Source organism: Schistocerca nitens, chromosome 7 (assembly GCF_023898315.1).
Source record: "Schistocerca nitens isolate TAMUIC-IGC-003100 chromosome 7, iqSchNite1.1, whole genome shotgun sequence".
Classification (NCBI taxonomy): Eukaryota; Metazoa; Arthropoda; class Insecta; order Orthoptera; family Acrididae; genus Schistocerca; species Schistocerca nitens.
In genome coordinates this window covers 104,932,881-104,947,396 of record NC_064620.1, presented here as the reverse complement: position 1 = coordinate 104,947,396, position 14,516 = coordinate 104,932,881, and the positions used below count along the sequence as shown (strand labels likewise).

General features: G+C 39.9%; 1 protein-coding gene across 6 annotated transcripts in view; it reads left to right on the top strand.

Moving 5' to 3' along the window:
* LOC126194974 (G2/mitotic-specific cyclin-B-like) overlaps nt 1-14,516 on the top strand; it is a 75,728-nt gene that overhangs the window by 5,014 nt on the left and 56,198 nt on the right. For all 6 annotated transcript variants that reach the window (XM_049933379.1, XM_049933380.1, XM_049933377.1 and 3 more), the window contains exon 3: nt 4,262-4,484. In XM_049933379.1, the coding sequence (XP_049789336.1) occupies nt 4,262-4,484 (223 nt within the window). The remainder of the gene's footprint in view (nt 1-4,261; nt 4,485-14,516) is intronic.

Sequence of the window (14,516 nt, the reverse complement as noted above, 5' to 3'; positions counted from 1 at the left end):
ACACTATTCACATATCATTTAACGTGCACTGATATGCATTGTGAACTAGTTGTTGGAACACCTAATTTGTTGAAGATGTCTTTGCAGGATGTTGTAGAATTAGCAACAGATATGTCTTGTAGCACACTTCTGTATTCTTAAAGTATCACAGGAATAGGAATTTCTCCAGAAAATTCCATAACTGGTTAGTGAATGGAAATACACAGAATAAACTATAATAGTTTCTTCATTTTCAATTGACAATAGCACTAACTGTCTGTGCTGCAAACATAACTGAACCAATGTACTTCATTAATTCTAAGTAGTGGGTCTTCCAGTTGCGATTGTTCTCCATCTGTAATCTCAAAAATACTTCCTATTATTTTTCTTTTGAGAAACTTATTTCTCTATCTTGTGGAGTTAAAATACTGAACTGCATATACTGAGTCTTGCCAAAATTTAATAAAAATCTGTTTGCCTTGATCTGGTTTAGAATATTTCATAATTACCTTTTCAGTAAGAAAATGGGTACTATTTTTTATTCCTATACTTGCATTGTCTGCAAAAAGTACGAAATTTATCTCATGAAATTACAAGTGGAGGATTGGGTATCAGGAAAAAGAAAAACCAAAATAGAACCATGTTTTTTTTTTTTTTTTTTTCCCCAAATTGATTGGCTTAGTACTGATAAATTGTTTTCTGTCATTCAGATATGATAAAAACCACAGATGTGCTTGCTGTGTACCATTCCATAATATTTCAACTTTTACATTAGGATATCGTGGTTCACACAGTCATAAGCTTTAGGCCTAGCCTAGTCACAACGTATTCCCAATTCTAGCAATCAAGTTTAATTTATTGATTGTATTATATTACTGGTTAAGATATAGTCCTTTTCTTAGGGTTTTAGAGTTCTTTGAAATTCTAAAAATACAACTGTTTTTTTACTGGGTATTTTTGCATGTACTAGTATTGAGGCCAAAGTGGACTTAGTATGTTGGTGGACATTCCACTGTGTGCTGCTGCTGTCAGTTCGTTTCTATATAGCCAACTGGGTGATAGTATGCAGTAGCCAGTGAGAACTGCTGAATCTAGTGACTTGTTTCAGTGGAAGATACAAACTGATTACTTTGGTTTCAGACATGGTAAGAGATTACCATTTCTTGATCTGGCTAGTATTGGCTGTATGATTGGTTACTAGTTTTCATATTTATTTCGTGTGTTGCGTGTTTTTTGATATGCCAGGATTTCTTGGGATATTGTTTTGTATTAGTGTTATATCTAGGTTGTGACTTGGCAAAGCCAACAAATGTAACTGGAGGAAAAGTGGCCGCTATGGTACACTGACCTGTAGTGTAAGTTTCAAAAACTTTTTGGGGTATTTTCAGAAAATCAGTAATAAAGCCACTTTATTAAAAAGGACTGTCCATATACCATACAAAATTATAGCCCATTGTCACAACTGTCAGGTTTTGCTAAAGTAATTGACAGGATTATGTATGAGAGACAGTTGAGTTTTCTAAACAAATGCAAAGTTCTAACAAATGCACAGAATGGGTTAAGGAAAAACAGGTCTACAGAAACAGCTGTATATCACTTCTTGGAACAGGTTTTAACTGCAATGGATAATGAGGACTTACTGTGGAATATTTTTAGATCTATCCAAGGCATTTGTACTCATCAGCCATGATACTTTGCTAGAGAAACTGTATTGCTATGGAGTACATCGAAAAGCATGGAGCTGGTTTCAGTCATATCTGTGCAACAGATATCACAGGGTTGAAATAATACATAATGGCACAAAATATCACTCAATATATCTGAAAGTCAACAGTGGTGTACCCCAGGGTTCTGTTCTAGGCCCTCTGCTCTTCTTAGTTTTTATTAATGATTTTCCTAACCATCTAACAAGAGCAGAATCAGTACTTTTTGCAGATTTCTGTAGAAACACACATTCAAAAGCCCTGTACCAAAATATTCTGTTGTATCTACCCAAAATAATTTTCAATATCTTACCGAAAGAAATAAAAAGCATACAAAAATGACATATATTTAAAAATGAATTAAGGAGGCTACTATTAGGTCAGTTTCTGTAATGTTGAGGAATTTCTATGCTATCTAAACAGATAGTGCTCATCTTTTAATTTTTCTGCATAATCCTCCTTTTTTTTTTTCAACCTGCATGTAAAAAGAAGACAAAATATGTAAATTGTAACTAAGAAAATGTTGTTTCCCTTCAGCTTTTAAAATATAAATCATGCTCTCTCCCTCTCTCTCTCCCTCCCTCTCCTCTCTCTGTATGACAATTCTTATATCAGTATATGATAAAATGGATGATAATAAATTGAACTGAATTGACTCCTGAGGTGATAGCTAGGCAGGAAACTAAGAATGGGGTTTAAGTTTTATGGCATATTTTATTTTATACAACGGTATTTGCACAAAACGTTTCATTAATTAAACTGCCGTGGAATTTCCCACACATACAATGGTGACACTTATCGAATACTGTTTTATCACTGTTTCTTTGCCAGCTTGTCTAATTGTGTATTTGTCTGTCTGAAAACACTTCATTGTTTTACTACAAATTGAACCTTGACCACGTGATCATTTATTACTTTTAATAATACTAAAACTTGTGTTGGAGACGTAGGATGAAGCTGAATTTTATCAAACTTTTCCTGGAACTTTTCATGGGAATTGTAGACCACCTGGTAAGGAAATATTCAAAGCTAAATTACCTGCCATTAACAGAAAAGTTATTAAAATTTTCTGCAATTTTGGAACTATTTGAACAGTTTCTTGTCTACATTTAAAGAAAAAAAAGTGCATACATTTTGATGGTCTGTTGACGTTTATTAGAATTTATTTTGTGTAGTGTTCTGATCCTATTTCTAATTCAGAATTTTGATTAAATTAATCTGCTTCTGCCATTTAATTTCTTAAGAAAACAGTTTCCAAAGTAGAATATGACTGTCACTCACCTTTTTTTTAAATTAATACCAGCTATGTTGTACACATCTTGGCGCTCTGTGTTTTACAAATTCTTGTTGCCTTCCTCAGTTTAATTTATGCCATGCTCTCTGCTGTTGAACATATCCAAATGACCTGGATAGCTTGGAAAATGTCACAACTTCACAGATAGTCATTACCTGAAATATGACCTGTAATAAATCACTTTTGTAATCCAGAAAAGCTTTTTAATATTTCTGTTATGAATTCTAGTGCATGAATTACACATTGACAGCAAAATTTGCTTTGTCTCACAATCTTTTCGGTTTTGGAATTCATTTTGTAGTGTTCTGCTGTGTTTAGTTCTTAGTTAGTTGCTGTGGTAGTGGTCGTTCTCGTTTCATAAAGTGGACAGCTATTTATTGATCAGTGACCATTTACATAGATGAAAGTGTCTTATATACACTGTGTAGATATTATATATTTTTCAGTTTAAGCAATAACATTGTCATAAACTTTGTTATATGCAGGTAGTAGGAAACATTCAGCGATGCATAAAATCTAAGGTACATAAATTCTTGTTCATGGTGCACATTTCGTGCAAATTTACAGTCTGGTTTTGCCCTTCATATGAAACTTCAGTGTAGGAAAACGAAGATCACCTAGAGACACTTATGCTAGTTAAGTTTAGGAACCATCCATCAAAGCTTTAAGGGGGTCAGAATTTTTGCTCCAATTTGTTGCATGAAGGTACATCCATTTGTCTGTGGTCTTCCATATTTCACATTATTCCAGAAGTATCAGGTGTTGTGTTAAATCTTTTATTTAAAAAAAGTGTCTAGTTGCAAATACATAATTGAAGAAAAAACCACAACAGATAAGTGATGCCTATGAATACACAGATACAGTTTATAGTGTGTATGGTAGAGGAAAAAGTGAAAGAAGAACCCATTTTAAGAACACTGAGGCACTGCAATACTTTTATCTGTTATTAGAGATACTGACATTTTTACTCATTTGTAAATAACTGTCGTCAGGAAAAATGTTAATAAAAGACAAAAACATAATCATTATACTATTTCACATATGTTTTAAGTGTAATTTTGTAAGTAAGAAGTCAACTTCTGGTGATTAACATGTAAATAATGCAATAAGGTTTAAAATGCGATGTCGAGCGTCTGTTCAATCTCAGGTCCTCACTAATTTTGATAATAGGGAGCTTGTTCTTGTAAGAATACTTCTTCCACCCCTCCTCCCATCCCTCACAACCATCATACTATTTTTTATTGGCATGTATAGAATTAAGATTCTGATGATTGTTATTTTTCAGTGTGGAAAATGAAGTTTTGGGCTTGACACAAGCATTAAATAGGGTTCCCATAAATGAGGCAACTTTGAAGCATGCAGATAAAAACTGGCTGCATGATAAAGAACAGATTTCTTATTCATCAACTCTGTATAACATACGGGATATAGATGAAGAATCTGCAAATGACGTAATTTTTCTTGGAGAATATGCAAAAGATATTTTTGAATATCTCAGAGCACTTGAGGTAAATATTAAAGAATAATATACATTGTAATTATTTGTAATATAATGTAGAATATTTTTTTCTAATGTATAAAATTTAGTTTTAAACACGGTAGTTCCCTCCTGACGGAGCTTGCCTCAATGATACAAATACCTATATCATTGACTGCAACCACACCAAAACAATTTTTGTAGAGAGGCCAGACCAACATTCATTCCTGTAGAGGGCGGGAAGCTTTAAAGTAGTTGTGGGGGTGTGGCTGATTTGGGCACATGAGTATAACATCAGCCTTCATGGCCTTGATGTGTTCATGCTGCAAATAGCTCAAACCAAGGGAAAAAGCTACAGCTTTTAAATTTCTCTTGACCCTGAGCTGTATTTTTATATCTTAATGTTTGACATCCTATTGGTTATAATATTTCAGAGGTTAATCAGATAGGTTAGAGAATTTAAAATGTAAAAATGGTTTAAGTTGGATATAGTGGGAATTAGTGAAGTGTGATAACAGAAAGAACATGACTTCTGGCCAGGTGAGTATGGTTACACACACACACACACACACACACACACACACACTCTCTCTCTTCGAGACAGGGACACTGTACTCATTACTCACTGCTGGAGGTCCCAGGTTTGAGTCTTGGTCGGGGCAATCATTTTTCAACTGTCCCTTCTGATATTTATCAACACTTGTAAGCAGCCAAAGGTCTGGATTTCATTGTAATTTCATTCTTTGAGAGCTGCAATATCACCAGTGGTATCTGTACAGGTACCAGCTCCATGTTTTCAGATTGTTGAGAGATGAAAGTCCATTATGGGGAACTCGAATCCAGTAGTAAGAAAGAGGAGGAAAACTGTAGGAGAACTTGGACTGAGGAAAAGAAATGGAAGGGGTTGCTGGCAAGTATTTTGTGCAAACTCAGTTTAATAATTTAATCACTTACTTGAAGAAATAGAATAGGTCGTCATGGCATACCAAAAATCAAGGGCAAAGACATACGTAATCTCCTTCATAGATTTCAAAAAGCATATGATTCGATTGATAGAGAATCTGTATCAATTGTGGAAGAAATGGCTTTGGCTAAGAAAACAACTAATATTATATAAGCGACGCTTACAAATACATTTTCAAAAGTTAAATTTATGGGCGAATTATTGAAACCCTTTGAAATAAAAACGGGAGTGCGACAGGTGAGACGTTGCTGTTCAATTGTTCACTTTAGAAAGTAGTCAAAGAATGGAACACAAATATTAAGAGTGGTATAAGACTGAGTTGTAAAAAGAAGAACCTTAAAGTAAATTGCATTGCTTTTGCAGATGATATCGCCCTGTTTGCTGAAACAATGGAAGAAGCACGGGAGCAAATCCTTGAACTAAAGAAACAAGCAGCTAAAATAGGCCTTCACATCTCCTTTGAAAAAATCTAAGGTGTTGACAAACATGAAGCACTCGTATAAATACCTCAAAGTTCAAGAACAAAAGATTGAAATAGTAAAAGAATTCAAATATCTCAGAGAATGGATTAGTTGGAAAGCTGTGGAAAGCAAAACAATGGAATCCAGAAAAAATAAACTTGAATTGGCCTTCCAACTAACAAAAAATACATACAACAAAAAATCCCTTTCATGGGGGTCCAAAATTACACATCACAAGACAGTGATTAAGCCAAAAGTACTGTATGCAGCAGAAACACTAAACATGAATTTCAAAGGCCAAACGGAGAAACTTGAGCTAAAGGAAAGAAACATTTTAAGAAAAATCATAGGACTAAAATTTCAAGACAATAAGATTATAAACATCAAAAATGAAACGCTCCACAAGAAAATTGCAAAACTTTCAGTTTTCTGTGAAAAAGGAGGATACATTTTTATGGTCATCTTCTTGGAATGAATTACAACAGATTAACCAAACAAATCTTTGATTTTTCGCAACTGGTTTAAAGAAACTGAGAAAAACCTAGTAGAATTAAAGATTTCAGAAAATTCACTTATCAGTTGAACAGCTAAATTAATTACTAAAGATAAAAACATAAGGTTTCAAGACAAATCTACACCTATGTCCAAACCCTTCATCTCTGAAGAAGAGAGGAAAAGATCAGAAAGAATGAAGAAATACTGTGCCCTAAGAAAAGAACAACGCACAAAGAAATGATTGATCCAGCATACCGCAAAGAGGGGAAACGAAAGGGGAGAAATATGAAAGTAGGTTAGATACACAGGATAGACTTAGTGACAGATTATATAATGGTAAGACAGATTTCAAAATCAAATTTTAAACTGCAAAACAGTTGCAGGGGAATATGTGGACTCTGGTCATTTTTTTTATTGGTTACTAATGAGTACCAGAAATGTATTTCAATGCCACTCAAATAATGGTATTTATTGTTTAAATTAGGTTTATTGAAGTATGTTTGATACACAGTATTTTGTTTTTCGATCTGGTGTGTATGCAAATAAAGTAAGTTTTCAGATTTGTGAGCAGGGTACATATGGCTGTCCATATGGGAAGAGGAATTTATTTAATTTAGTTCACACATCTGTAGCAATTGTCCCTGAGCTTTGATGATGGTAACTTCATGCATCACTCTGGAAACTGCAAACATTTGAATTAAATGATTAGTGGAAAATCTCATATAAAGATGTGAAACAAATACTAACAAAGAGATAGAGGGGCTGGCCAGGACTTACCTCAGCTCAGTACAGCCGATAGATACACATAAAACAGAACTGAAATTTTAAGTTCCTAGCTTTCGGAACAAATGTTCCTTCATCGGGGAGGAGAGAGGGGACAGAAAGGGAAGAAGGGAAAGGAGATTCAGTTACTCACAACCCAGGTTATGAAGCAACAGGGAAAGGAAAATAGGGAGGGTAGCAAGGATGGAGGCATGGTTGTCAGAGGGAAGCCAAAGATATTCTACTGTAAGTACTGTGCCAGCTTCAAACCAAAGAGGATGCATACAGAAGTAAAGAGATATATAGTATAAAGATGAACACAACTATGTAGGATGAAAAGATGCGTGAATAGCTAAAGAGGAAAGGGAAAGAGGAGAAGACTGAAGAGTGAATGGGAGTGAGGTTGTTTAACGTAGGTTCAGTCCAGGGGGATGGCGGGATGAAAGGATGTGTTGGAGTGCAAGTTCCCATCTCCGCAGTTCAGAGGGACTGGTGTTGGGTGGGAGAAGCCAAATGGCACGTACGGTGTAGCAGGTTCCTAGGTCCCTAGAATTATGCTGGAGGGCATGCTCCGCTACTGGGTATTGGGCATCTCCTAGGCGGACAGTTCGTCTGTGTCCGTTCATGCGCTCAGCCAGTTTAGTTGTTGTCATGCCGATGTAAAAGGCTGTGCAGTGCAGGCATGTCAGTTGATAAATGACATGTGTAGTTTCACACGTAGCCCTGCCTTGAATTGTGTATGTTTTGCCAGTAGCGGGGCTGGAGTAGGTGGTTGTGGGGGGATGCATGGGGCAGGTTTTGCAGCAGGGTCGGTTACAGGGGTAGGAACCGCTGGGTAGAGAAGGTAGTCTGGGAATATTGTAGGGTTTAACAAGGATGTTACGGAGGTTAGTGGGGCGACGAAAGGCAACTCTGGGTGGTGTGGGGAGAATTTTGTCAAGGGATGATCTCATTTCAGGGGTTGACTTGAGAAAGTCATATCCCTGGCGGAGTAATTTGTTGATGTTTTCGAGGCCAGGATAATATTGGGTGACAAGGGGGATGCTTCTGTGTGGTCTGGGGGTAGGAACGTTGTTGTTGGACGGGGAGGAATGTATTGCTCGGGAAATCTGTTTGTGGACAAGGTCTGCAGGATAGTTGCGGGAGAGGAAAGCACTGGTCAGGTTATTGGTGTAATTGTTGAGGGATTCGTCACTGGAGCAGATACGTTTGCCACGAATACCTAGGCTGTAGGGAAGGGAGCGTTTGATGTGGAAAGGATGGCAGCTATCAAAGTGAAGGTACTGTTGTTTGTTTGTGGCTACAGACTACCTTCTCTACCCAGCGGTTCCTACCCCTGTAACCGACCCCGCTGCAAAACCTGCCCCATGCATCCCCCCACAACCACCTACTCCAGCCCCGCTACTGGCAAAACATACACAATTCAAGGCAGGGCTACGTGTGAAACTATACATGTCATTTATCAACTGACATGCCTGCACTGCACAGCCTTTTACATCGGCATGACAACAACTAAACTGGCTGAGCGCATGAACGGACACAGACGAACTGTCCGCCTAGGAGATGCCCAATACCCAGTAGCGGAGCATGCCCTCCAGCATAATTCTAGGGACCTAGGAACCTGCTACACCGTACGTGCCATTTGGCTTCTCCCACCCAACACCAGTCCCTCTGAACTGCGGAGATGGGAACTTGCACTCCAACACATCCTTTCATCCCGCCATCCCCCTGGACTGAACCTACGTTAAACAACCTCACTCCCATTCACTCTTCAGTCTTCTCCTCTTTCCCTTTCCTCTTTAGCTATTCACGCATCTTTTCATCCTACATAGTTGTGTTTATCTTTATACTATGTATCTCTTTACTTCTGTATGCATCCTCTTTGGTTTGAAGCTGGCACAGTACTTACAGTAGAATATCTTTGGCTTCCCTCTGACAACCATGCTTCCATCCTTGCTACCCTCCCTATTTTCCTTTCCCTGTTGCTTCATAACCTGGGTTGTGAGTAACTGAATCTCCTTTCCCTTCTTCCCTTTCCGTCCCCTCTCTCCTCCCCGATGAAGGAACATTTGTTCCGAAAGCTAGGAACTTAAAATTTCAGTTCTGTTTTATGTGTATCTATCGGCTGTACTGAGCTGAGGTAAGTACTGGCCAGCCCCTCTATCTCTTTGTTAGTATTTGTTTCACATCTTTATATGAGATTTTCCATTAATCATTTAGATCACCTACATGGTCCACATCCTTCATTGTTTTGTCCCTTTGTTAGCTATCACTTACGTCTGTCATCTTAACACTTTCTCTTCTTCAGTGTTTTATATGTACATAAATAAATATTTTCGTCACCAACTGTGCTAGTTTCATCTTCCTCCTATTATCTTGTTCCGTTTATAGTCCTCTCTCTTTTTTATTTATTGATTTATTTATTTATTTATTTATTTAACATTCCATAGTTTTAACATTCGTTATTCGCTGTTTCCCAGCCAACAATCACTGCCAACAATCTCTTCCACACCTACCAGTATCATCCATTTCCGTCGATTTCTTGTTGCTGGCGATATTTTTGTGCCATTGGCTATCTTTCTCTGCCACAAGAAAATTTTTTGGGGACATTTCTGCGCCACCCGCGATCTTTTCTGCCCCACCCGCGATCTTTTCTGCGCCACCCGCGATCTTTTCTGCGCCACCCGCGATCTTTTCTGCGCCACCCGCGATCTTTTCTGCGCCACCCGCGACCTTTTCTGCGCCACCCGCGATCTTTTTTGCGGCACGCGCCATCTTTTTTGCGGCACGCGCGATCTTTTTTCGCCACTCGCTATCTCTGTTTTTGAGCAATGTGTGTTCTTTGCCCCTGATCTGGACATACTTGCTTGGTCTGGTCAACTTTTTCCGTATTTTTCTTATTTAGTGGTCTTCCTTTGGTATTGAACATTACCAACACAATTTCTTTCCTTCTCGTCCTTCCCTTCGTGTTTTATTCCTTCTTATGATTACTATTTCAACTTTAGTTATTTAATTTCCCTACCCACCAGTTACCCACTATGTACCCTAATCCTATACCACATTATTTACATTCATTCTGGAAACATGCATTCACCGTAGCCAAACTGCAATCCCACATACTTTTCCTCCAGTCCTGCTTAACCTTTGGAATTACCCCTAAAGGGCTTACCTTAAAAGTTCCCATCTCCGGGTGCAATTCCTCCTTCCACCAGTCTCTCCTGGACTTCCAGAACCTTCAATCCTTAGCCCTTACCCAACTTGTCCTGAATCTCTACACTACTTCATGTAACCACCACTCCCAACAGCTCCTATCTCTCTTCAAAGTCCTCCACCTCTCAAACCCTTGCTTGGAGAACACACTCAGGAACATCATCCTAGAAGCCAGCTGCAAACTTGAGTTCCATGCCACACACCACCTGAAAAAACTATCCACAGTGCTAGTGCAACACCTAAGAAGTGGGGTCCCTCTCCCTATCCCTCACGAACACCAACCACAACAGAACCTTCAACAAACCCCCCTCATAGCCAACAAACCAGCCTAGCCACCCTACTCAATCTCCCCATCCCAGCACATACCCCACACAGACCAAATCTCAACTATAACCACAGTCAAATGCCACATATCACCAGTCCCAATTCAGTCCTAAACCTCTCATCCAGATCCCTCTCTCCTCCAGACACACCTGTTCTATCAAAAGGCTTAACCTTTAGCCCCACACCTAAATTCAACCACACTGCCCTGGTTAAAGATCTCCTCTCATTCACCCTGAACCTCAACTGGAAATATCACTTCACTACCCAAACACAGCCCCCAAATACTAGACCCAGTGTTGAACCCAGTCTAGAACAGTTCCGACTGCCTTCTCAAAGGGATCCTCCTCCCCTCCCCCAAAACCATCCCTTGCAGACATTTCAGGAATTCCTCACATCCAGTGTTGCCTCCCAGTCCTTCTTGAAGAACATACCGACAACCCCCAACATCACCCCAGCTGAATCCCGTGCCATTAAGGAGCTGAAAATAGACCGCTCTATTGTCATCCTCCCGGCGGATAAAGGCTCCACAACTGTCGTACTTGACCGTGTGGAGTATGTGGCAGAAGGACTGCGTCAACTCTCTGACACCTCACCCTACAAAGCTGTTACCCAGGACCCCATTCCCTCCGTCCAGACTGAGCTGCAAAAAATCCTAAAAATCCAAGGTCCCTCACAAGGCCTCACAACGGCTTCCATAGACTTACTCACTCCACCTGAGCCACGTACCCCTACCTTGTACCTATTACCCAAAATCCACAAAGAGAACCATCCTGGCCGTCCCATTGTAGCAGGCTTCAAAGCCCCAACCGAACGTATCTCAGCTCTGGTAGACCAGCACCTACAACCTATCACCCGCAGACTCCCATCCTACATCAAAGACACAAACCACTTCCTAGAACGCCTCAAATCCATTCCCACTCCTTTCCCACCTGAAACCTTTCTTGTCACCATAGATGCTACATCCCTTCACACAAACATCCCACATACCCATGGTCTCTCTGCCCTTGAGCACTACCTCTCCCAACGCCCACCCAAAGATCTTCCAAAAACATCGTTCCTTATCACACTTACCAACTTCATCCTCACCCATAATTACTTCACTTTTGAGGGCCAGACCTACAAACAAATCAGGGGAACGGCCATGGGAACCAGGATGGCTCCGTCCTATGCCAACCTCTTCATGGGCCGCATGGAGGAGGCTTTCCTGAAGACCCAACAGCTGCTTCCCCTGGCCTGGTATAGGTTTATAGATGACATCTTTGTGGTCTGGACTCATGGTGAAGAAACCCTCCTTAATTTCCTCCATAACCTCAACTCCTTTTCGAATCTGAATTTCACCTGGTCCTTCTCCAAAACCCAAGCCACCTTCCTGGATGTTGACCTTCATCTTGTTGAAGCTCACATCCACACCTCTGTCCATATCAAACCCACAAACAAACAACAGTACCTTCACTTTGATAGCTGCCATCCTTTCCACATCAAACGCTCCCTTCCCTACAGCCTAGGTATTCGTGGCAAACGTATCTGCTCCAGTGACGAATCCCTCAACAATTACACCAATAAGCTGACCAGTGCTTTCCTCTCCCGCAACTATCCTGCAGACCTTGTCCACAAACAGATTTCCCGAGCAATACATTCCTCCCCGTCCAACAACAACGTTCCTACCCCCAGACCACACAGAAGCATCCCCCTTGTCACCCAATATTATCCTGGCCTCGAAAACATCAACAAATTACTCCGCCAGGGATATGACTTTCTCAAGTCAACCCCTGAAATGAGATCATCCCTTGACAAAATTCTCCCCACACCACCCAGAATTGCCTTTCGTCGCCCCCCTAACCTCCGTAACATCCTTGTTAAACCCTACAATATTCCCAGACTACCTTCTCTACCCAGCGGTTCCTACCCCTGTAACCGACCCTGCTGCAAAACCTGCCCCATGCATCCCCCCACAACCACCTACTCCAGCCCCGCTACTGGCAAAACATACACAATTCAAGGCAGGGCTACGTGTGAAACTACACATGTCATTTATCAACTGACATGCCTGCACTGCACAGCCTTTTACATCGGCATGACAACAACTAAACTGGCTGAGCGCATGAACGGACACAGACGAACTGTCCGCCTAGGAGATGCCCAATACCCAGTAGCGGAGCATGCCCTCCAGCATAATTCTAGGGACCTAGGAACCTGCTACACCGTACGTGCCATTTGGCTTCTCCCACCCAACACCAGTCCCTCTGAACTGCGGAGATGGGAACTTGCACTCCAACACATCCTTTCATCCCGCCATCCCCCTGGACTGAACCTACGTTAAACCACCTCACTCCCATTCACTCTTCAGTCTTCTCCTCTTTCCCTTTCCTCTTTAGCTATTCACGCATCTTTTCATCCTACATAGTTGTGTTTATCTTTATACTATGTATCTCTTTACTTCTGTATGCATCCTCTTTGGTTTGAAGCTGGCACAGTACTTACAGAAGAATATCTTTGGCTTCCCTCTGACAACCATGCCTCCATCCTTGCTACCCTCCCTATTTTCCTTTCCATGTTGCTTCATAACCTGGGTTGTGAGTAACTGAATCTCCTTTCCCTTCTTCCCTTTCTGTCCCCTCTCTCCTCCCCGATGAAGGAACATTTGTTCCGAAAGCTAGGAACTTAAAATTTCAGTTCTGTTTTATGTGTATCTATCGGCTGTACTGAGCTGAGGTAAGTACTGGCCAGCCCCTCTATCTCTTTGTAAACATTTGAATTAAAGTGACATACATTTTGGAATCACTGGGATGCGTGGCAGGAGCACAGCTTGTCATTTAGATTTTCCATTTAAAATTGTGTCTTTAAGGGTACTGATCATTTTTTACTGCAAACTGGTACATTCCAAAGTCATGCTAGATTTATATTGGTCCAAAGTCATGCTAGATTTATATTGGCTGAAGAATGATAGGCATGCAAATTTTCAATGTTAAAACATCTAGCAGCATGCCTGGCAAATCCAATTCAAGAATTTAGTTGGATAATTGATAACTTTGTCTTGATTCACTACAGTATCAAAGGACTGATATGTTGTCACTTAACTTGGTATTTAATTTTAAATGCTAAAATTGGTGGAGTTGATTTCATTGTTTTGGCTGCTAATATAGCACATGTCCTGAGCCACTGATAATTCTTGTAATTCTGGCAGGTTTTGGGAAAATTTGTTGGCAATGTGATACATTGTGTAGATTTGTAGGTACCCATTTTCTCCTTTCCCAGTATCAAACAATTACTTTGCAAAACATTCAGCAGATGCATCGTGTTTTAGGTTTACATGTATATTTGTCTCAAAAGTCAGTCTGTAGACCTGACAGACGAGCATAAAGCTCATCAGAGCCTGTTGAATGCTGTGTAACTTGTTTGTTGAAAATCAGCAGACAATAAAATGAGTTGAAGAGTGTTAATTTCCTCTCAAATCTTTGAGTGTATGATGAAGGGCTTCCAATGTTTTTTGTGCATTGCAGTACATTTGTCCCATATCGTGAGATGATGATGTGGTTGGAGTACTTTACCCATACCAGAATTTTTGTTATGTTGCATATTGGTGTCTTGGTGATTAGCATAACAATGTCCTGAATGTACTGTTTGGCCATCATTCAAAAGAGTTCTCACAATTCCAGTGATGTGATTACCAATGCAATATTTTTTCATGTTCATGTGAATGCCAAAATAAATGAGAAGCTTTGTGTGTGCCTAAAGGTATATTTAGGAACCAAATCTACCTCTGACTTTCGATTGCATGCATAATTCCTTCGTGCACTTTATATTGTTTTGGAGCAAATTTTGGGAGATTTCTCAGTGTAAATCATTG